Consider the following 20,627-nt stretch of genomic DNA (forward strand, 5'->3'; position numbering starts at 1 on the left):
GGGTTGGAGGCTTCTCTGGTCTCATGAGGCTGCAGGGTCTGATGAACTTAGATTGGCATGTTAGACGGCAGGCTTCCGGATGCAGGGGCAAATGAATTCAGGGTCGACAGGTGAGGTGGAAGACTGCTGACAAGTCCCAGGATTGACAGACAACGGCTCAGGTCCAGTGAGCCCGAGGCCCGAGCCAGATACAGGACACAGACCCACAAAAAGCCGCAGTTCCAGGGGTCGATCCGGTCCTCATGGCTCCAGAAAGTCTGGAGCTCACACACTTTGAAATGATGTCCTGCATTTTCCTCTTGACCAGGTTTCTTCTACACGCAGTCTTTGCCCAAGCGTCCTCCTGTATTGGAAAGAAGCCATATCCCTGAAGAAATTCCCTTTAGTTGATCTGTTCATAGCAGATCTCATCATAGAGGTAATTGGATTACATTAGATCTGGTCTGGGGAAGGACTGGATCTTCACTGCCAAACCACTGGGGATCCTGGTTCAGCCAGGCAGACGCAGGTTCAGGGTGACCGAGCACAGACAGGTATTTACCACAATGACAGCTCCCCAAGAAGTGGTTGCTGAGGCTGCTGATTACGTACAGCCCCAAAGCTGATGGGGGTTGATGACTTGGTTTGGAGGCTTAGTCATGGTTTTATGGGATGGCTAGTATGTTTAGTGCTTCTGTTCTATCTCCTAGAGGGATGTCCCCCCACTGCCATGACCCCAGCCCTGCCTGTCACTGTGGGCCAGACCGGCGCATGTGCCCGGGCACGGATAGAGCTCACAACACACGGAATCCAGGGACAGTAATGGGAGTAGTGATACTAGGAAGGTAGGGAGAGGAGGGGAGGAAGAGGGAAGCAGTCGCAGTGATTGACACATAACCACTCCCACCCCAGGGGGGTGAACAACAGAAACCCTGGGAGAAATGAAAATAATAATTTATAATTTATCAAGGGGTCACGAGGGTCGGGGAGGGAGGGAAAAAGGAGGAGCTGATACCAAGGGCTCAATAGAAAGTCAATGTCTAGAAAAGAATGATGGCTGAAGAAAGCGGATGATGCCCGGCTATCAAAAGATATAGCATCTGGGGTCTTAAAGGCTCGAAGATAAACAAGCAGCCATCTAGCTCAGAAGCAACAAAGCCTACATGGAAGAAACACACCAGCCTGTGTGACCATGAGCTGTTGAAGGGATCAGGTATCAGGCATCAAGGAACAAAAAACCATATCATTGAAAATGTAGGTGAGTTAAGGGTGGAGACTCAAAGCCCATCGGTAGCCAACCAGACACCCCTTGCTGAGGGGTTGTGGGGAGGAGATGAACCAGGCAGGGTGCAGGGTAGCAACGATGAAACATATAACTTTTCTCTAGTTCTAAAATGTTTTCTCCCTCCCCACTATCAGGATCCCAATTCTACCTTATAAATCTGGCAAGACCAGAGATGTACATAGGTACAGATAGCAACTAGAGAAACACAGGGAATCCAGGACAGAGGACTCCTCCAGGACAAGTGGTGAGAGTGGTGATGCCTGGAGGATGGAGGGAATGTGGGGTAGAAAGAGGAAACTGATTATGAGAATCTACGTATAGCCTCCTCCCTGGGGGAGGGACAGCAGAGAAGAAGGCGGGGGGAGACATCGGACAGTGTAATATATGACAAAATAATAATAATTTATGAATGATGAAGGGTTCATGAGGATGGGGGAGCGGGGAGAGGGGGAAAATGAGCAGCAGATATTAAGGGCTCAAGTAGAAGGCAAATGTTTGGAGAATGATGATGGCAACAAATATATATATGTTCTTGACACAATGGATGTATGTGTGGATTGTGATAAGAACTGTACGAGCACCCAATAAAATGATTAAAAAAAAGAATGATGGCAACATATATACAAACATGCTTGATACAATTGATGTGTGGATTGTTATATAAGAGCTGTAAGAGCCCCCAATGAAATGATCCTCTAAAAAGAAAGTTTGCAAGTCTCCATCCAAGTCACAGTGGGACTCTTCGCCCGGGACAACAGAGGGAGAGTCAGGAAGAGGAGAAGGACATGGAACGTAGGTCCACTTGCCTTGAGAAACAACTAACTGCCCCTTTGCCATGAGACCAGAAACAATAGATGATGCCCGCCAGCCACTACTGAGCATTTTGATCATAGATTCTGTAGAAGATCAGGCTCAAAAGGGGAAAAACGCAGAACAGAATTTCAAATTCTTAGGGAGCACCCAGTGCACCCCAGAAATTATTTCCCCAAGATAATCTTTGAAGCTTAAACCAAGAATATCCCTCAAGCCAAACAATCCCACCACCACCACTACCACCACCCCCCACACACGCTGCCATCCGGTCGATGCCTCCGCAGAGAACCCCGTGGGGCAGAGTAGAGCTCCTGCTTACGGTTTCTGAGGCTGTCCGTCTTTACCAGGACAGACAGACTTCCTTGTCCTTGGGAGAAGATGAGGCCGCCTGTTCATTGTGTTGTTTTTAGAACATTATGGGACCCCGCGTCCGCGAGAGAGGAGGCTTCGAGGAGGGTGAGGACAGTAACAGCCGGAACGTGATCAATGTTATAAAAACTGTCCATGTAGAGACGGTGGGACGGCTCTGTTGGCTGAACATCTGCTCCACGGCAAAGTAGTATTTAGAGGTGTGTGTGTGTGTGTGTGTGTGTGTGTGTGTGTGTGTGTGTGTGTGTGTGTGTGAGAGAGAGAGAGAGAGAGAGAGAATTGGGTGACGGTGTGCAGAGCCAGACACACTTGTTTGATGTCGTTGATCCAGCCCTCAGCCCGGAGGTTCCCTAATCCCTCTCCCACTCTGTGCTTGCATTGCGACTCCTTCCCTAGCCTGCTGAACTCTGTCTTGATCTCACATGGTTGCTCAGTGCCAGCAGCCAGTACCTCCTTAGTTCCAGTCTTCCCCATCTAGTGAGGTGACCAGATTTTAACCTTGGTAAAGCGGGACACCATTGACGGGGGGTGGGGGCTGGGGTGTTCTTGATTAAAAATTTGGGCTATATGGAGCAACAAAAATTTTCATAGAATGCAAAAATAGTATTGTAATATATATATTTTTAATTTCAACATAAGTACAATTTACAAATATAATACATTAAAAATTATGTATAGTATTAGGTTATTCTTTGGCATATTTCTCATGTGTGAATTTTTTTAGTAGATTGCTGTCGTTGTTTAAAAGGTCATGAAAATTTTCACAAGAATTTGTTAAATTATATTTCACACATAAAATGGCTTTCAAAGGCTCAGCACTTAATTGTGATTTTGCTGATGTCCACACTTTATTTACCGTAGAAAAAACATGTTCAGTCACAGCATTAGTTCCTGGTAAGGGCAGAGTGTATTCCACAATTTTTAGTGCATTACTGTATGGAACATGGTTTGTTTCAAAATGATGAAATATTTCTAACCATTTGTTCTCTGTTGTGATTTTTGCTGATGCCCAAGATTTAACCTTTTCTTATCTATATATATATTTAATAATGATACCTCATTAAAAAGATCAGTTTCGGAAATATTACTATGTGGGAAATTTGGAGTAATATGATTGAATGATTTTTGCACGGCGGGAAGAATGATATTTCAAAGCACTTAGAGACCCAGAAACATAAAAGATATTTAAATACTGCTGCATCTTCCTCCAAAATACAGGAGTTTTTTTGGAAAACAACTTATGGCAACGAAGAAAATAACTTAGCACGAACAGAATAGCTGATTTGTGGACATCCCTTGTTTAACCAGCGCTAGCGCGCAGCACGATGTGTGTCGTCTGAGAGACAGTTACAAAATGTTCTCGTCGTTGCCAATGCCCCAAATGCCATCATTCATTAAGTCCAAACAATGGCGGTCGAATTCGAACAACTGATCAGCAATGCGAACTTTGATAAGCAGTTCTCGATAATCAGTTCTCAACAATTATTTGTTATCATGAAAGTTTGACATTGTAAAATTAACAGAAATAATATAAAACGCATATCCTGGCGAAATAGCCACATGGCACCTGAAAACCATATACCCCCTTCCCGTTCTCCTGCCGTTCCCTAGCTGGCCATGCATTCTTTCCAAAAATCGGGACTTTTTTAAAACGCCGCGGGACAAATTGTTAAAAATTGGGACTGTCCCGCTAATATCAGGACGTCTGGTCACCTTACCATATAGACCTGTCTGTGTGGGTGAAATTTGAGCCCCAGGGGTCAGTTCAGGTCCAGTGTTGACATTTGCTTCTGTCTGCTCTACCCCAGTCACGAGGGGACCCCTCTTCCCTTGTCCCCCATGTGCCCATGCCCCCAGAACCTCAGTTTGCTCAGGGCAGGCCCTTTTGGTAAGGACAGGGTGACGCACGGCCCCAGACAGGAGCACGTGGGCCTGCCCCATGCGTGGTCGCGTGTTGTGGCCGAGGCTGGGCTAGCACGGCAGCCACACTGCACCGGCACCCCGAGAGGCGTGGGAGACCTTGGGGGAAATGTTCTGAGCAGGAACAGTGTGTGTATTTGTTCAGCTCTTCCTGCCCCCCGAGAAGGAGGCCCGCATGTTTGGGGCACAAAGGAGACCCCAAAGATCTGTCTAGGTGACTGTGAGTGAGCAGGGACCCAAGCCTGGGAGACCCAACCAGAGCGTGCCACCGTGCTGCAGCTGATGGCCTTGGCTTCGGGCAGCCCTGGGGCAGAGCCTTGGGCCCGGGAACGAGGCAGCGTCTGAGATGCACAGGAAGCCCGGCTTTCCCGAGCCCAGAGCCCCTTCCAGCAGAAGCACATCAGGTCATGTCACGTTGTGTTCACATATACCGGGACCTGGTGGCAGGCAGACCAGGGGCAGGAGGGGTGCGCAGGGTCCCCGTGGCAACCTCCTCTCCCCCCCCCCGCCCCCCCCCGTCAGCACAGAGCAGGCAGGATGGTGCTCTTTGCAGGGCAGGAGTGGGTGGGAATTGTATTGTTCCCTGGCTTTCTGGAATCCAATTTTGTTTTCCTATGAAAAGAGAAAGAGAGAGAGGCGGCAGGGGGAGGCATCGCACTGGGGGGAATCGCTGAGATGGGTTGGGCCACCCTTGGGGGCTCAGGGGCCTCCTGAATCTCAGTACCGCCCAGCCCGCTCTCCGTGGTGCCAGGGCCATCCCACCCACTCACCCACCAGGCCTCAGCTTTTGGAGTGGTGGTGGCGGCGGCAGATGATGGCATCTGGCCCTGAGTTGGGGAGACGTGTGTACAAGTGTTTTGTGGCTGCTTAACAAATGACCACAAGCCAGGCAGCTTAAAACCACCGGAGTTTATTTATTTAAAGTGTGTTTATTGTTGTTGTTGAGAATCCACAGCAGAACATATCTCAGCGCAGCAGTTTCCCCGTGGTGCACGTCAGTGACGCTGAGTATAACCCTGGAGCTGGGCGGCCGTCCCCCCCTCCTCTTCTGGGCCGTGCCTCACCAGAGCTGTCTGTTGGAACTTTACAGCTGCTGTTAGCGGTGGGGGCCCATGTACCGAACCAGACCCGCTGCCATCAGCTCCATCAGGACAGTGCAGAACTGTCCCGGCGGGTTTCTGAGACTCTGAACTCTGCCTCGTCTTTCTCCCTCGGAGCGCCTGGTGGAGTCCAGCTGCTGACCTTGCGGCTAGCAGCCCAACACAGAACCCACTGCGCCACGAGGGCTCCTGAGCCCACGTAACCGGGTTTTTCAGATAGCCCAGTGCCCCGGCCGACCTTTGCTCGTTAACTACCGCTGGGTTAGTAGCAGAACCTTCATGTCTCCCGGTTCTGGAGGCCGGAGGTCCAGAATCAGGTTGGCAGCCTTTCAGCTGGGCCACATTCTCCCTGAGGGCCTAGTGGTGGCCCAGTCCTGTCTCCTGAAGCTTCTGGTGGCTCCGTGAGGTCCTAGGCATGTGTCCGCATCACTCCAGGCTCTACTTCTGTTTGTCTGTCTGGGTTTCCTATGGAATGACACTGGTCATTGGATTCAGAGCCCACCCTAATCCAGAGTGAGCGCCTCATCTTGAAGTCTTGAATTTCACCACATCTGCAAGGACTTTTGTCTCCCAAAGGTCCTGTCGACAAGTTCCAGGCAGACTTGCATTTGTGGGGGGCACCATTCAGCCCACCATGTTCCCCAAGCCCCGTGTCATTTAGACCCCAAGCTGAGAACCGGCCTGCGGCTCACAGTCTGCTCTTCGGGAGCCCCCGTGTTCTCCATGGTCGGGGGGGGGGGGGCCTCAGCCTGAGGCTGGGGGCAGGCAGGCTCTGCCAGGTCAGCGGAAGCCTCTGGCCTTAGAGTTCTGTGGACGGGAGGGTGTGCTGAGGCGGCTGGCCGCAGCACTGAGGTCTGCATAATGGCCCTTCTGGGCAGGACTTCCTCTTCTGGCACATTCTCCCGGAGGACTCATCCAGCATGTAGGTCTGCGCTCAGAGCTGTTCCCTGCATCACTGGTCAGAAGGTGGGGACCTGGGACCAGGTGTGCCAGTCAGTGGCCTTACCTTACCTTTTCTAGAATGTTCTTCATGGTTGACCAGGGAGGCCCGGGGCAAGGCTGGCGGCCCTCCTGGGGGCGGTTCTTGCAGAGAGAGCTCCAGCAGGGACAGAGGTGGAGGCAGCCTCACCAACACCATGAAGGGCAGGCTCTTGAGACCAGGCAGCTGTGGGGACTGAAGGCCAGGGAGGGGCCCAGCTCAGAGAGGGGTGTCACTCCTGTCACCCGGCGATGTCACATGGGGGAGGGACTGGCAGAAGGCAGCAGGGAGAGATGCCTGAGCAGTACTGGGACCTGGAGGGGGAGCTGGTGGCCGCTCGGGGGTCCGAGGACCCCTTTCCACACTGCCTCATGGGGTAGGGGTAGGTTTCTGGGCTGAAAAGAGAGATGACCTCTCATTTGGGGTCAGCTTTCCTGGGGAGGCCCCTGCAGGGGCAGGAGGCACTCGGGAGTGGGAGGGGGGCTGTGCAGAGTGAGGTGGGAGGCGAGTGAGAATGAGGAAAGAGTGCCCATTGGACCTCCCTTCTGGGCAGTGCTGAGCCCGTGCACGCTGTGGTGGGCTGGCTGGGTTCCCCCCAAAATGTCCTGAGGGCGGATGGATGGTCAGGGCCATGAGAACACCCAGCCTGGATGGTCAGGGAGGATAAGGGCGCCCAGGTGCATGTCTGGGGAGGGGAAGATGGGGCCCTGAAAAGAGTCAGGTGGGGCGGGTGACAGGCCTTTGAAGTTCTGGGTGCAGGCAGGCAGGACGGGATGTGGTCTGGCCCAGGAGCAGGAAAGCTGCCTCCTTCCACAAGCTGGGAGGGAAAAGGCCAGGCTGGCCCCAGCGGGCAGTCAGTGCGGGGCCCAGGGGACCGTGGTGGCCCAGAGGAGGGTGACACAGGTTGTGGGGTCTAGCCACCCTGTGGGGGGGGCTCCACGGGTGGGAGTGTGGAGCCAAGGGGCCCCCAAAAGCCAGGGGAATGGACTCAGCCGCTAAAGCAGAGCAGCTGGAGAGGACTGCCACGGGGGGTGGGGGGGGGCGCTCAGAAAGGCGCGCTCCTGAAGCTGGCCCCCTCCTCTGTCTGAGCCAAGCCCCTTGGAAGCAGCGGCTGCTTCCAGGTTCCGCCGAATTCCACACGGTTCTCTTCGCAGCCAAGTGAGCGGATGAGCCTGGGAACCAAGTTTAAACAAAGGTTAATAAAGTCTGTGCTTCGTAAGAAGGAGAGAAAGGGGGGTGAGGCGGGGGTGGGGGTGGGGGGGCGAACAGCAACACCAGTGTGACAGAGAAAAAGAATCGGAGAAGAGAAAGCTCGCCAGACACGGAGCTAGAGAGACAGAGTCAGAGAAACGAAGACAGAGACAGAGGGACGGAGAGAGACGCAGAAAGAGGAGAGACTGTGGCGGCTGGCAGGGGCACCGGAAGGGCAGCCCTGACCCAGATGGTCAGCTCTCAGCTAAGAGTGTCGCCCCTGAGGCGGTGTCCCTGCCTGTGAGGTGGGGCGGGGCCCCTTAGGACTCCCCTGTGGCCCCATTCACCCACCGGGCTCCCCCTCCCCCTTACATCCCGTGTCTGTGCCGAGCGCCACCACCAGCAAGGGGGACAGAACGTGCTCTGCGTGGACGCCCCGCTCCCCGAGCCCCAAAACTTGGCAGCAGCAGCGGTGGGCCTGATTAAAGGCATTCCGGCGCATGGCGTGTTTGTGTGTTTGTGCTGTGTTTACACGCTCCGGGCCAGCTCGGGGCAGCTGTGCAGCGTCTTGGACAACTCAGCTGGAGCCTGTGTGAGTGGGGGGTGGTGGAGGGGTAGTGGTGGGGACGGGGCCGGGGGTGGGACACACACTCCCTCTTTGTCAAGGGGCTCCAGCGTGCCGGGCGTAGCCCACAGGCATCAGGAGCCACGGCTGGACAGGGCCAGGGCAGACCTCCGTTCCCAGGAGACGGAAACGTGGAAGGCAAAACCCGGAAAGTCTTAAAAGGAAACATGGGGGCACGAGCTTCAGGACCTGGATGTGACCCCAAAAGCTCAGGCAGCATAGCAAAAATAGAGGAATCGGACCGCCCCCAAGTTTTCAAAACTGCTGTGCACCCCAGGACTCGGGCAAGAAAGGGACGCATCGGGCAGAGGCGAGGCAGTCAGGCGGGCACCCGGTCTCAGGAAGCTCTAGGCTCTGGAACAGGTAAAGCTACCCTACAACTCAACCAACCGAGTGAGCCCAATTGCAACAGGACCACAGACTGGGACAGACCTCTAACCAACGAGGCTGCTAAATGGAGAGGCTCGGCTTCATCCGTCGCCAGAGAAACACAGGCCCAAACCGCAGTGACACACCATTGCCACCCCCAGGCAGACGGCTCCCATCGGGAAAGTGGAAAGCATCGCCGAGCATTGGCAAGGAGGCGCAGGAATGGGAGCCCGCCTCCTCTCCTCGGCTGCTGGGCACAGAGCACTCAGAAGTCAAACACAGCCTCGGCACGGGACCCAGCCCTTCACCTCCTAGGTGGACACCCCACAAGGATGAAAGCGTGTGTCCCCCCAAATGTATACAGGGGGGTCCGCGGCGCCCCTTTTGTGGGAACGGCCCAGATGCCCACCAGCAGACGAATGGGCAAACACAGCAGATGTGCTGCCACACTGGCATATGAATGCTCGGTGACCCACCCATGGGTGCCGGCTCTGGGGGCTCTCCTAAGGTCCTCAGAGCGGCTTTGAGCCCTAACCTTTTGTGAGCGGCGGAGCACGTTCACCGTCTGCACCCTGAAGAAGAATGAGACTCTGGGGCGCGTGCGGTGACGGGTGAGCGTGGAAGACATCATCAGCGAGTGCGTCCAGAAGGGTCCCGCCCCTGTGGAACGGCCCGAACAGGCACGCTGGACGAGTGGCTGCCAGGCCTGGGAAGGCCCTGGTGGCAGCGTGGGTTAGCGCTGGGCTGCTTGCCACAAAGCCAGCACTTGGAGCCCGCCGGCTGCTTCTCAGAACAAGGATGAGACTTTGTACCTCCTTGGCAACCCGCGGGGTCAACTCTGTCCTCTGGGGCCACTGTGCGCCAGGACGGACTGACGCAGTGAGGCTGTGGAAGAGTGACCCGCACAAGCGCCTAGCTGTCCTCGTACAGCGGGCCCTGCGCGCTGCTTGCTGCCCCCGGGCACACGTACGCTGCAGTGCAGTGAGTGCGTGGCCCACCAGGAAGCTCCGTGAGCCCGGGACCCTGCTGGGGTGGAGCTGATACTCCACGGTCCAGGAATCCCCCCATCTTGAGTCCCCTTGTTGGGACAGACCGTCTGGGGTGGCCCACGCCCCGCTTTGAATCCCATTGTTGGGGCAGATCTTCTGAGGTAAGCGGAGATTTTTCAGGGAGGATCTTCCAGACTCGGCGGTCACCCCGAGAGGCAGGTCTGAAGCTAGACTGGCTCCTTGGTCAAGGTTACCCTGTTCTTCACAGCTCTACGGTGTGGGCTGCTGCTGGGTCATTGCCAACTGACCGCAGTCCCATTTGATAAGAGTCGAACTTCCCTACCGGCCTCCAGTGCTTCCTCCTGCAGAGCCACTGGGGGCGCCACGTGCCCAACCTGAATCAGTGGCTGAGCGCTTGATTTTGCATCACCAGGGTGCCTCACAGCTCCATTTGGAAACCAAAACAGCACTGCCATCCAGTCCATTCGGACTCAGAACAACCCGCTGGGCCAGGGCGGATCTGCCCTGCGAGTCTCCAAGACTGTACTCTGTACAGGAGTAAAGGCCTCGTCTTTCTCGCTTGGAGCAGCTGCTGGTTTAGAACCGCTGACCTTGCAGTTACTAGCTCAACTCTTAACCACTACACCACCAGGGCTTCTCATTCCATGTGGTACCTTATCAAAAGGAAGGTCAGTGTCGTGACAAGGTTCCCTTGTCCCAAAGGCGGAGAGCCCTCCAGCAAAGAGGGCAGGGATGGGGGCCACCGGGTGTGTGTGTGTGTGTGTGTGTGTGTGTGCGCGCGCGCATGCTGGGTGTGGCTGGGGCACTTGATGTCAGTCTTGTGAGGAATCGGGGTGGGTGGCCTCAATGACTCTCTTGTCCCAGCCCTGCCATGTCTGCACACCTGCTCTCTCTGACCTGGATAGGTGGTGGCAGCCGCCCTGTGAGGACGTCTGTGTTGGCCTAGTGTGCTCTGGACACTCACTGTGTGTCTGAGCCGCCTCAGAGGGCAGACTGAGGCCTGCTGTGAGACACGCCCGGAGGAGGGATTGGGGGCCAGCCGGGCCCAGGGCAGGCTTTGAGCCGTTGTTAGAGAGTAGGGGTGGTCTCGGTGGATGTCTTCGTGGGCAGGGGCCCCCAGTCCAGATCCCAGGCAGCCCCAAGAGAACTCCCAACTGGGCCAGTGAGGGAACGGGCCCAAGCTCTCTGGCTCAGCCCCTGCAGCCGCAGGAAACAGCTGTTTACCTGTGTGAGGTGCTTGCCCGGGCGGGCGGCCAGTTCCCCGCTTCGCTTCCCTTCGTCCCCGAGGCCCCCCAGGCGGTGGGGAACGGCATGGGGGGGGGGCTGGCCCAGCGGCTGTGTGCACGGTTGCCAGAAGCTGTTTTCGAGGGAGGCGGGCGGCCTTGTTGACGTACACAGTGTCGCACCTAGCAACCCGCTCGGCTGCCGAGCATGTGGCCACCACAGTGGCCTGCCCCCCACCCCCAGCCCGATAGCACCTTCCCCGGGGGACTCCGGGACCCAGTGTCCAAGGTGCTTGAATGCCTGGAAGGGCTGGTGGCGTGCATGGGAAGTCCAGGGAGCCTGGGTCTGGAAGATGGCCTTGGACTCCCTGTACCAGTCACCACGGAGGGTGACATGTCTCTGCCTTGCAGGTTTGCTTCTGCCCTGACTCCTGGTCTGGCCGGGGCGTCCCACTGCCATCCCCGGTGGCCATGAGCACCATGCCCCCATCCAGGGCCCCTCCTCTCTCACACTCACTTGCAAATGCTGAGTCAGCTCAGAGGGAAGCCGCCCCCCCCCATACTTTCTGGGGGCGCCTTTCTCAGACAGCTGGCGTCTTTTGAGGACCGAGTCCGGGTCCCTGTCCCCCAGATTGCATGGCCCCGAGTGACTGTTGCATTTCTCGCAGCTCCAGTACCTGCAGCTGGGCCCCAGCCGCGGCCAGTACTATGGCGGCTCCCTGCCCAACGTCAACCAGCTCGGCAGTGGCGGCACAGACCTGCCCTTCCAGGTGAGCCCCCAGGTGCGCCCACCCCACCCCGGCCAGAAAGCACAGCTGACGGGTGTGCAGACAGCCGAGGCCACTCGATGATGGCCAGCACCCCCGCCCCCGCCCCCAGAGGAAGCACCCCCCCTGTCAGCAGGCCCGGGGCCTGGACGCCAAGTTCAGCAGCCGCTCCACCTGCCGGGCCGTGGGAGGGGGCGGCCTCTGGACTTGGCTGAGTCTCACTTGGCTTTTTGGAAAGTCTGAGGACCCAAGGGGGAGCCCCAGCGCCTGACCCCACTTCTCTGCCACGTTTCCTGGCTGGGGCCCATGCGGCGCGGCCTGGAGCAGAGCAGCGCGGACGAGCTCGCTGCTTTCACAGTAAGGACGGCAGGGTGGGGGAGTAAAATGGGCCTCTAGCCAGGCCCCCTCCCCCAGCTGGTAGAGCCCCCCATCACCCGTCACCCACCTTCCCCCCCTGCTGGGAACCAACCCAGGCCACCACAGCGTTGCAGTCAGCCATCTGGGCTGCTGGGCAGCAGCTGTAACTGTGTCCCCCACCTGAAGGAAGATGCCTCCCAGCCGCAGGCTCCCCCACGGGCCGGATCTCAGTTTCCTTGTCTGGCCAGTTGGGGCTGCTGTGGGCTGGGGTGGGGGCTTGGATCCCTGTCCCTTTCCTCTAGCTTCCTCCTCCTCCTCTCCTCACTCCTCTCGGTCCCCTCCTCCCTCCAGGAGCGGGACTATTTCAGCACAGAGCCGGTCTCTGAGGGTCTCGGTGTTTTGCACTTTCAGGCCCAGGTGGCAGCTCCTGTGTCTTTCTTTGGTGAATGAGACTCCAGGCCCAGGCACACCCCTTGTACACCCCCACAGCCCATCGGCCAGACACGTGTCCACTTCTCACCCCCTTGTTCCATGCAGCCTCCTGCCCCCTGGGACTCCCGAGTCTGTCCCATGCCCACCCACGAGGCCCCCATCTTCTGAGCATGTGCACCCTGCTGCATGGGGAGGCCTCAGAAACACGTGGGTGTCAGGGTCCCCCAACCCAGCCTGGGACCAGACTAGGTTAGCCAGGGGCTTAGCTTCACCAGTGTCAGTCCTGGGCGTCCCTGGAGGCAGCAAGGCCTGTCTTTACTCTCTAGGCCTTGATTGTATATCCTGGGGCGGGGGAAGGGTCCCTGGTGATAGGGACCATCTGCCATGAGGAAGAGGCAGAAGTGGGGTATGGAGGAGGGGGAGCCCTGAACCCAGCACTGCTTGCCTTCCAGAAGGAAGAGGACGCTTCATGTCAAAGGGGCTTGTGGGCCCTGCTGCTGGGGGTGGGCAGAGGGCCTAAGGCCAGATGGCTGGGGGTGGGGGTGGGGCGGACAGTCAAGGCTAGCTAGAGCTGCCGCATTCTCCACCGGACAGATGGCCCTAACCTCCCAGTGCCAGGCAGCAGAGGGATGAGCTGGGACAAGGAAGGGGGGCAGGGGGGTGGAGCTAGTCTGTCCATCCAGAGGGTCAGTGAACTTGCACCCCAGGAGGCTCTGGTGCCTGGCCCTGGGGTGCTGAATGAGAAGGTACAGGGCTGTGGGGAAGCATCTGCAGGGCTGGCATAGGGGGTGGGGCGGGACGGGGAGGTAGGCATGTCTCCGGACTGACCCTGAGCTTGGCACAGAGCCTCTGGTTCCTGGACTTCGTGCAGCCAGCTGGACCCTGGAGATGTCCTGGCGTTCTGCGGCCCCTTTTGGCAGCTCCCCCACCCCACCCCAGAGTGACATGGGGGAGAAGAGGTGGCTGGAGGAGGAGGGGGCTACCTGCACCTGGCAGTGGGGAGGGGGCCTGCTCCATCCCTTGCCAACTCTGGTGCTGAGCTTGTGCTCCGTGCCTGCCCTGCCTCTGAAGCCCTGGGGGTGGAGGCATTGGGGTGGTGTGGCAGAATGTGTCTGAGGGCGTCCCAGGAGTATCCCCCCCCAGATGAGTTCCCGGGAGAAAGGCGGGGCCTGGAGTGTACCCGACTCTCTTGCAGCTGGTAACTGGTGTGTGATTTCTCTCCCCCACCCCCACCCCAGACTCCCTTCCAGTCCACGGGCCTGGACACCAGCCGGACCACCCGGCACCACGGGCTGGTAGACCGAGTGTGCCGGGAGCGCAGCCGGCTCGGCTCCCCGCACCGCCGGCCCCTGTCAGTGGATAAACACGGGCGGCAGATATCCTTTCTAGGGGACCCTAGGGTGACCAGCAGACATGGAGGGGGGCACTGGAAGACAGGACTGCCCTGCTCGCCAGGGTTCCTGGCATCAAGGGGCAAGGGGCAAGCGGGAGGGCTTCCTGGAGGAGACAGCACCATGAGTGAAGAGAGCAGGAGATGGGAGCAGAGCGGGAGTAGGACAGATGAGATCACAGGAGACACGGAGTGACTGCTGGGGGTGGGGACACAGTCCTGAGGGGCGTAGCTGCTGGGGAAGGCACAGCCAGACAGCGAGGCAGGGTTCCATCTCACTTAAGCTAGCTCCCGCCCCACACTTGGGCTGCCCGCCCCTCCCCGCCCCTTAACTCCCCATTGCCAGAGGCAAAGCGGCCCAGAGGAAGCCCCTTTCCCAGACCAGAGAAGCCCCTCTTCCTCGGGCCCGGGGTGTTTGGGATGGGTCAGCTCAGCACAGAGCCTCCAGCAAGTCAGCTGATTCAGCCGCAGGCCAGGACAGGAAGCAGTGCTGGGTGCCAGGATCACAGGAGTCCTTGGGAGCCACTGTGAGCCAGTCAGGAACAATCACGGAGCCCCCGGATGCCCGGCCAGCTGTCCCCTGTGTGCACGTGCTCCGGGTGGGATGTCGCAGGGCTGGGGCTGAGCTGCAGAGCTGACCCTTAACCAGCTCACGTGGACAGCTGCCCGTACGGCACCGTGTACCTCTCCCCGCCCGCAGACAGCAGCTGGAGAAGGTGAGTGCCAGGCAGCACCAGCCCCTCTCACTCCCAGCCCAATAGGCTCAGAAGAGAACCGGGGAAGCAGCTGGAAGCTTCTAGAAGCCAGCCCTATTGTGGAAGGCCACAGAGTGCATGTCTCCCAGGGAGTCCTCCCCTTGCTCTGTAACTTGTCCCTTTGAGAAAAGAACAAGGCCACGGGCTCATGCTCGGTGCCGTTCTGTTCTGAGCGCTGCCCACGTGGTTGTTGTGAGCGGCCTTGGCGTCCGTGCCCACGCCTGGTGACCCCGTGTTCAGAAGCAAACTGCTCCCCAGGGTTTCCACGGCAGCAGCCTTGGAGAAGCTCATGGCTAAGGCTGTCTTCCAAGGTGCCTGTGGGCGGGTTTGAACCACCTACCTTGTGTCCGGTAATCCAGCAGGTAAAACTGTCTGTGCCACCCAGTGCCGCACGTTTTCACCTGTCGAAATCCAACTGTAGACTTCGACTTTTTTCATGGAAGGGGAATTGGGGAAAGTCATAGATAGCCCGAAGAGCGAGAGCCACCACGCCCGTGCATCACCACCATCTGGAAAGATCTGAAATAGCAGGGAGACATCCAGGCCGAGAGCTGTCCCGGGGAACCCTGCGTGGCACAGCCCTCGAGTGCTCACAGACAAGTTGGAGATTTGAGTCTATCCAGAAACGCCTCAGAAGAAAGGCCGGGTTACCTACTTCCCAAACCTCAGCCATTAGAATCCCTTGTGAGCACAGTTCTACTGCGGCACCCAGGAGACTGCCAGGAGGCCAGGTCATGCCACCAGCAACCAAGCGCTCCCATGCCAGGCCCGGTTCCAGCTGCCACTGAGAAAGCGGGCGAGAGCTGTTTGCATTCCGGGCTTAGACGTAAGGAAGCTGAGCCAGAGAGGTCAGGACGCTCGTTCCAGGACACAGAGCGGGTGGTTCCTCAATGCCAGCCCAGCCACGGTGGCCAACAGCCACCATGTCCTCTGCACCAAGACATTCAGTGGCCGGACCTTCTCCTGCCCCAGGTGCACTGGCTTACTCTCCCCAAAGAGTCCACTGTGCCACCTGCTCACACAGCCGAGAGCCCTGAGAGACGCAGCATCCCCCATTCCGCCCAGCAGCTTCCGGCTCTCAGGGACTCGCCCTGAGAAGCCAGCCGTCAGGACAGCCCACTCCTAGAAATTGGGTTCCCAGGGCAGGGGCCCTCGCCACCTCTGGGTTCCCAGCAGCATGGTCCCCTGGCCGACACGTCCTCCTCAGGGTCCTAAGGAGAGCATTCTTTGTGGGACCTCCTTCCAGCATCGCATCTCTGATTTCCCCCCTCCCTACCATCCATGGTTCCGTATCTGAGTGTCCTGGAGTGGGGAGTCACAGGAGAGGTCCCCAGCCAGGCGTGGAGCGGGGCTGACTTCACCACAACGGCGCTTCCAAGCAAGTGTCCAAGCGCCGTCTCTGCGGTGTCTCAGCAGGAAGGTCCTATTCTCTGCCTGAAACTGAGAAGCCTCGGAGGGGACCGAGGGACAGCAGTGGCTTTGCACAGTCCCCTTTGCAACTCTGTAGCGAACAGTCTCTGGGGTTTTTCCTAGGGACAGTCCTGCAACAATCCCCATCCCGCCCATCCTGCCCACGGCTTGCCCATCTCTGGCAGGCCTGTGCCCAGGGGGTCAGGGCAGCGTTCACTGTCTCTTTCTGTCCCCAGGACCAATTCTGACTCCGCCCTGCACCAGAGCACAATGACACCCACCCCGCCAGACTCCTTCACGGGTGGGTCCCAGGATGCACACCAGAAAAGAGGTACCGGCACGGGTGAGCTCACTCCAAAAGGTTGGGCAAGCCCAGCCTGCGATCCCTTCCCCTGGCACTTCCAAGCTTGGGGGTCGATGGGCGGCCAGTGAGGACTCGGAGTGCCAGGGAACAAGGGGAGGGTCTTTGTTGCAGGGAGACAGTGCGGTGCTGCCGGAGTGGGGGATGTTAAAGGATGCATAAGAATTTCCCAAGAGAAGCAAGCTCCTAGAGGCCTTTGTTCACATGTACTTATGGCACCCAGTTAGCAAGGGTATCTACTGGCTCAGGGTAAAGCAAGCCCAGGCTGGCCAGACAGCTTCAGGTGCAGCTTGATCCAGAGGCTCTTGGACTGATGGGATTGGTGGCCCTTCTGATTTCTTTCTTGGCCCAACCGATTCTGGACTAGGCCACAGCAGCGGGGGTGGGGAGAAGCCATCTCTTCCTTCCAGTTTTTTTCTCTGTGCAACTGGGCTGGGCGTGGGTCCATGGCCCGGCCCCTCCCTCAGTGCCCCTGCGCCAAGCCAGGGCTGGAGAGAATATTCCTGAGACATTCCAGGGAAGTGGACGTCATGCCCACTGTGTGAGTCTGGGGACTTCAGAGAAACAAACCCACAGACACGCACGTAGAAGAGAGAGTTTCATAGAAAGGACAAGTGTGCATCAAGAAAACATCCCAGCCCAGTGCTGCCCAAGCCCACAAGTCCAACATTAGCCCATATGTCCAACCCCAGTGCACAAAGTCCTCCTCCGGCTCACAAAGCACATGCAATGATGCCGACTGCAGGAGGAAAGCCGAGTCAGTGAACGTGCAAGCATCTCAGTGCTGGCAGGGGTCTCCACACAGCTGCTCCAGCACCCAGGGCTGCATCACGGCAGGTCCATGGGGCTTCTCCTCAGGGATGTCTTGCAGGAAGTGAGCCTTGCCAGCTGAAGCAGGGAACTGGCTAAGGCAGCTGCACCCTGGTCCGACCATCAGAAAGCAAGAGACCAGAGAACTAGAAAGGCAAGGCTCACTGAGCCATGTATCCCTCTGCCCTGCAATTAACACCACATGTGTTTATTGGCCAGGTTGGCACAATAAACTAACTAACTCACCCACCTAACTGGTTCCCAGAGGCACAGTCAGCCCCCAGATGTAGACCCCAGAAGATTCAGTGCGGGTCAGGTTTAGAGCGTGTCAGCCTTGAGCACTTCCTGGTGGGCACAGCAAGGTCCCTGGAGAGCTTGCTGATCAAAGGGTCCTGTGGAAACCTTCACCCCTGGCCCAGGTAGGGGGAGGCTCGGCGGGGGTGGGGAGGAGGCTTTCCCTGCACCATCTTTCCTAGGCCCCCTAGACATGCAGACCCAGTGTTAAGGTGGTGATGGTAGGGCAGGTCTGTGTGTTGGGGGAGCACCCCTTTGTGCCCCCACCCCCCCATGCTAGGAAGAGATTTCTGATTCCCTCTTCTCCCCTCCAGTTTTACTATTAACGGTCCCGGGGATGGAGGAGACCCCATCAGAGGCGGACAAAAACCTTTCCAAGCAAGCGTGGGACACAAAGAAGGTAAGCACCTCGGAGCTGCCACGAGGGGAGGCCCCCAGACTACCACTGAAGTGTGACCCCCGCTCAGCTTCCAAAGAAAACCAGGAAAAGCGTGTGTCTTTAACAATGTTACGCATGCCGTGCAGCTCAGGAGTCGGTCGCACTCAGCGGTTCCTGGACGTCGTCTCTTCTTCCCTGCGCCCCTCGGCGGCGGCGGCTCTGCATCTCCTGCCAGCCCCCCTGGTCCTGTCCCTCTGAATCTGCTCACCCGTCCCCTTGTCTCCAGGTTTACCTCACCTGGGTTCCATAGGCAGGAAGTCCTACATGCAAAGTCAAGGCAGAATGCGAACAAAGGTCTCAACAAGGATACAATGAAACGAAGGAAAGCCTCAGATCAATAACAAAGCAGGCAACATTGAAACGGAAGCAGCTATCCCTTCCAGACCAATGGCAAGGTGTCACACTTTGACCTAACTACAGTGGCGGAACTCTGCCCTACATGTGCTCTGCCTGGTAACAGGGCCTGGCCCATCGCTGGTCCCCAGTCAGAGGGGATTCCCGGCCCAGAGGCTTCACCCACTGAGAGGCTGTGCAGGAGTGTGGGGCTTTCCCCGTCATCCACAGCCTCCTGCAGGCCATGCGTTCAGAACTTAAGCTCCAACACCAGTCCCTCCTTCGCGTTTAGAATTTATTGTTTATAATCCTTGGATCACACGTGGTGGTCTGCTTCTTCCCACGTGGATTTAGCTGAGTCCTCACTTAGATGCCTGCCTGTGGAAGAGCCCAGCCAGAGTATGTTCTGTCTGAGAGCTGGGCACCATCTGCGGGCTTCCCCTCATGTTGCTCCAGCACGCTTATCGTCAGTGGTCACTTCGTGGGGCGCCCACTCAGCTTCTGACCGAACCTGCACTTCACATGCACTGCAGGCCTGTCGGAGGCCCGGGTGGTGCACAGTGGTGCCCTCAGCTTCTCACCCAAAGGCTGGCAGTTCAAGTCTGTCCAGAGGTGCCTCCGAAGGCAGGTCTGGCAATCTGCTTCTGGAAGTTTTGGCGTTTGATCAGTGAAGCAGAGAAATGACTGAGCGTCATGAAGCTGCCAGGGGTGGAGGGGACCGGTTGCCATGGAGCTGACCCTGACTCAGTGACCCTATGTGTGTCCAAGTTGAACTGCCCCCCACAAGGTTTTCAATGACGGCTGTGGGGGGAAGCGGATCGCCAGACTTTTCTTCCCTGGGGCCTCTGTGTGGACTCAGGCCTCCAGCCTTGCGGTCAGCAGTTGAGGCCATTCACCATCGCCCCTCCCGAAGACCCTGGACTGGGGGAGGGCAGGCCCAGCCTGGCGGTACAGCTCTAGCCACCCCGCGTCTCCAGCGGCATCCTAAGTAAACCCAGTCTGGTGCGCTGTGCGCAGGGCGGGCCTGGGCTGGAGCTTTTAATCTGTTTAGCAATCCACCGCCATCTCGGGAGCATTTGTGGGATTCCTCCGAGATGCCCATTGTGAGGAGGTTTTGTGGCAATCTCCTAATGAAGCGAGTGTTGACTTTGGGCATTAGGAGGCCCCAGCCAAGCAGAGACTCGCCCTGCGGCATCCCGCACAGTGCTGGGCCCCTGGTCTCACGCCACCCCATGGGCTCCCCAATCGGAGTGGTTGGGTGAGGCCCCCCTCCCCACAGGGTGTTGGCAGGTGGGTGGGCAGGCCTAGCACCCCCAGCAGCAGGTCCCTTTTTTCTCAGATAATCCCTAAAGAACATGCCAGCCAGCAGTGTCTGCCCGGGGCCCAGGGGGGTGGATGGGGGGTGGACGGGCAGGACGTGGGGCACCGCTGGGGCCTCAGGAGCAGGCAGGACTCTGTCCTGTCTTGTCTCAGTCGGAAGAGGACTCTGTCCTTTGTCCCTGAACACAAGTAGCGCAGCCTGGCCTGGGCCTGCACTCTGCCTCCCACTCCCCGCCCCATCACCCCCACCCCCACACACACCCCACCCCACCCCTGCCTTTAGCTGGCCTGGGGCACCTGCAGCTCCCCTGGGGCTCTGCGAAGCCTCCCTACCCTTCCACCCTTCGGGGGGTTTTCATGGACCCTCAAAAGTTCCCTTCCATCCTCAGACCATTCCTGCCCCCAGTGGACAGAGGAGCAACCCAGGGTGATCCCACAGTGCCGTCAGGAACTCACTGGAATGCTTATTAGGGGACATCGTTGCACCTCCTGCAGGGAGTCCACGACTGCCGAGGGGGAGGGGGCTCCTAGACCCCGAGGGGCAGCCTATTGAGTCTCAAGAGGCCGCTGGCATTTACTGCTGCATGTGCCTGCGCCCGATGGGCTGTCCCATGCACTCTGTGTCCCAAAGAGGTCCCCAACCAAGCTAGTCACGGGAGTCCTGGCCGTTGAGGGGCAGCGCTGGGGAGAGGTGGGGGTGGGCGTGGGGTCCCAGGTGGGAGCCGCACTCCGCAGGACGCCACGCCGGGCTGTGGGGAACGCACGTGTGCGGAGTGGAGCTGTTCCGGAGAGCATTCAGGGCCCGGGCTCAGGCTTTTGGCCAAGCAAACTAAGCTCCCTGCCATCAGTCCATGCTGACTCATGGGGACCCGATAGGGAAAGCAGGGCTCAGCGTCCCCATGAGTCTCAGAGTGTGACTCCAAAGGAGTGGCCAGCCTCCGCTTTCTCCCTCGGAGCAGCTGGTGGTTTCAAACAGCCGACCTTGAGGTTAGCCGCCCCAGGCATAGCCCCACCACCACCAAGGTTCCTTTTCGGCCAACAGTGATGTGTTTAACTGTTTGCATGACCCAGGGTCTCCTTTGGACGCAGGCAGCCC

At 58.0% G+C, this 20,627-nt stretch overlaps 1 protein-coding gene across 2 annotated transcripts in view; it reads left to right on the forward strand.

The window, feature by feature from the left end:
- Positions 1 to 20,627, forward strand: part of CRTC1 (CREB regulated transcription coactivator 1) — a 66,042-nt gene that overhangs the window by 29,318 nt on the left and 16,097 nt on the right. For both annotated transcript variants that reach the window (XM_075549051.1, XM_075549052.1), the window contains exons 2-6: positions 11,532 to 11,633; positions 13,658 to 13,795; positions 14,464 to 14,525; positions 16,211 to 16,305; positions 17,754 to 17,839. In XM_075549051.1, the coding sequence (XP_075405166.1) occupies positions 11,532 to 11,633; positions 13,658 to 13,795; positions 14,464 to 14,525; positions 16,211 to 16,305; positions 17,754 to 17,839 (483 nt within the window). The remainder of the gene's footprint in view (positions 1 to 11,531; positions 11,634 to 13,657; positions 13,796 to 14,463; positions 14,526 to 16,210; positions 16,306 to 17,753; positions 17,840 to 20,627) is intronic.

The sequence above is a fragment of the Tenrec ecaudatus genome, chromosome 1 (genome assembly GCF_050624435.1).
Source record: "Tenrec ecaudatus isolate mTenEca1 chromosome 1, mTenEca1.hap1, whole genome shotgun sequence".
In the NCBI taxonomy this organism is placed as follows: domain Eukaryota; kingdom Metazoa; phylum Chordata; class Mammalia; order Afrosoricida; family Tenrecidae; genus Tenrec; species Tenrec ecaudatus.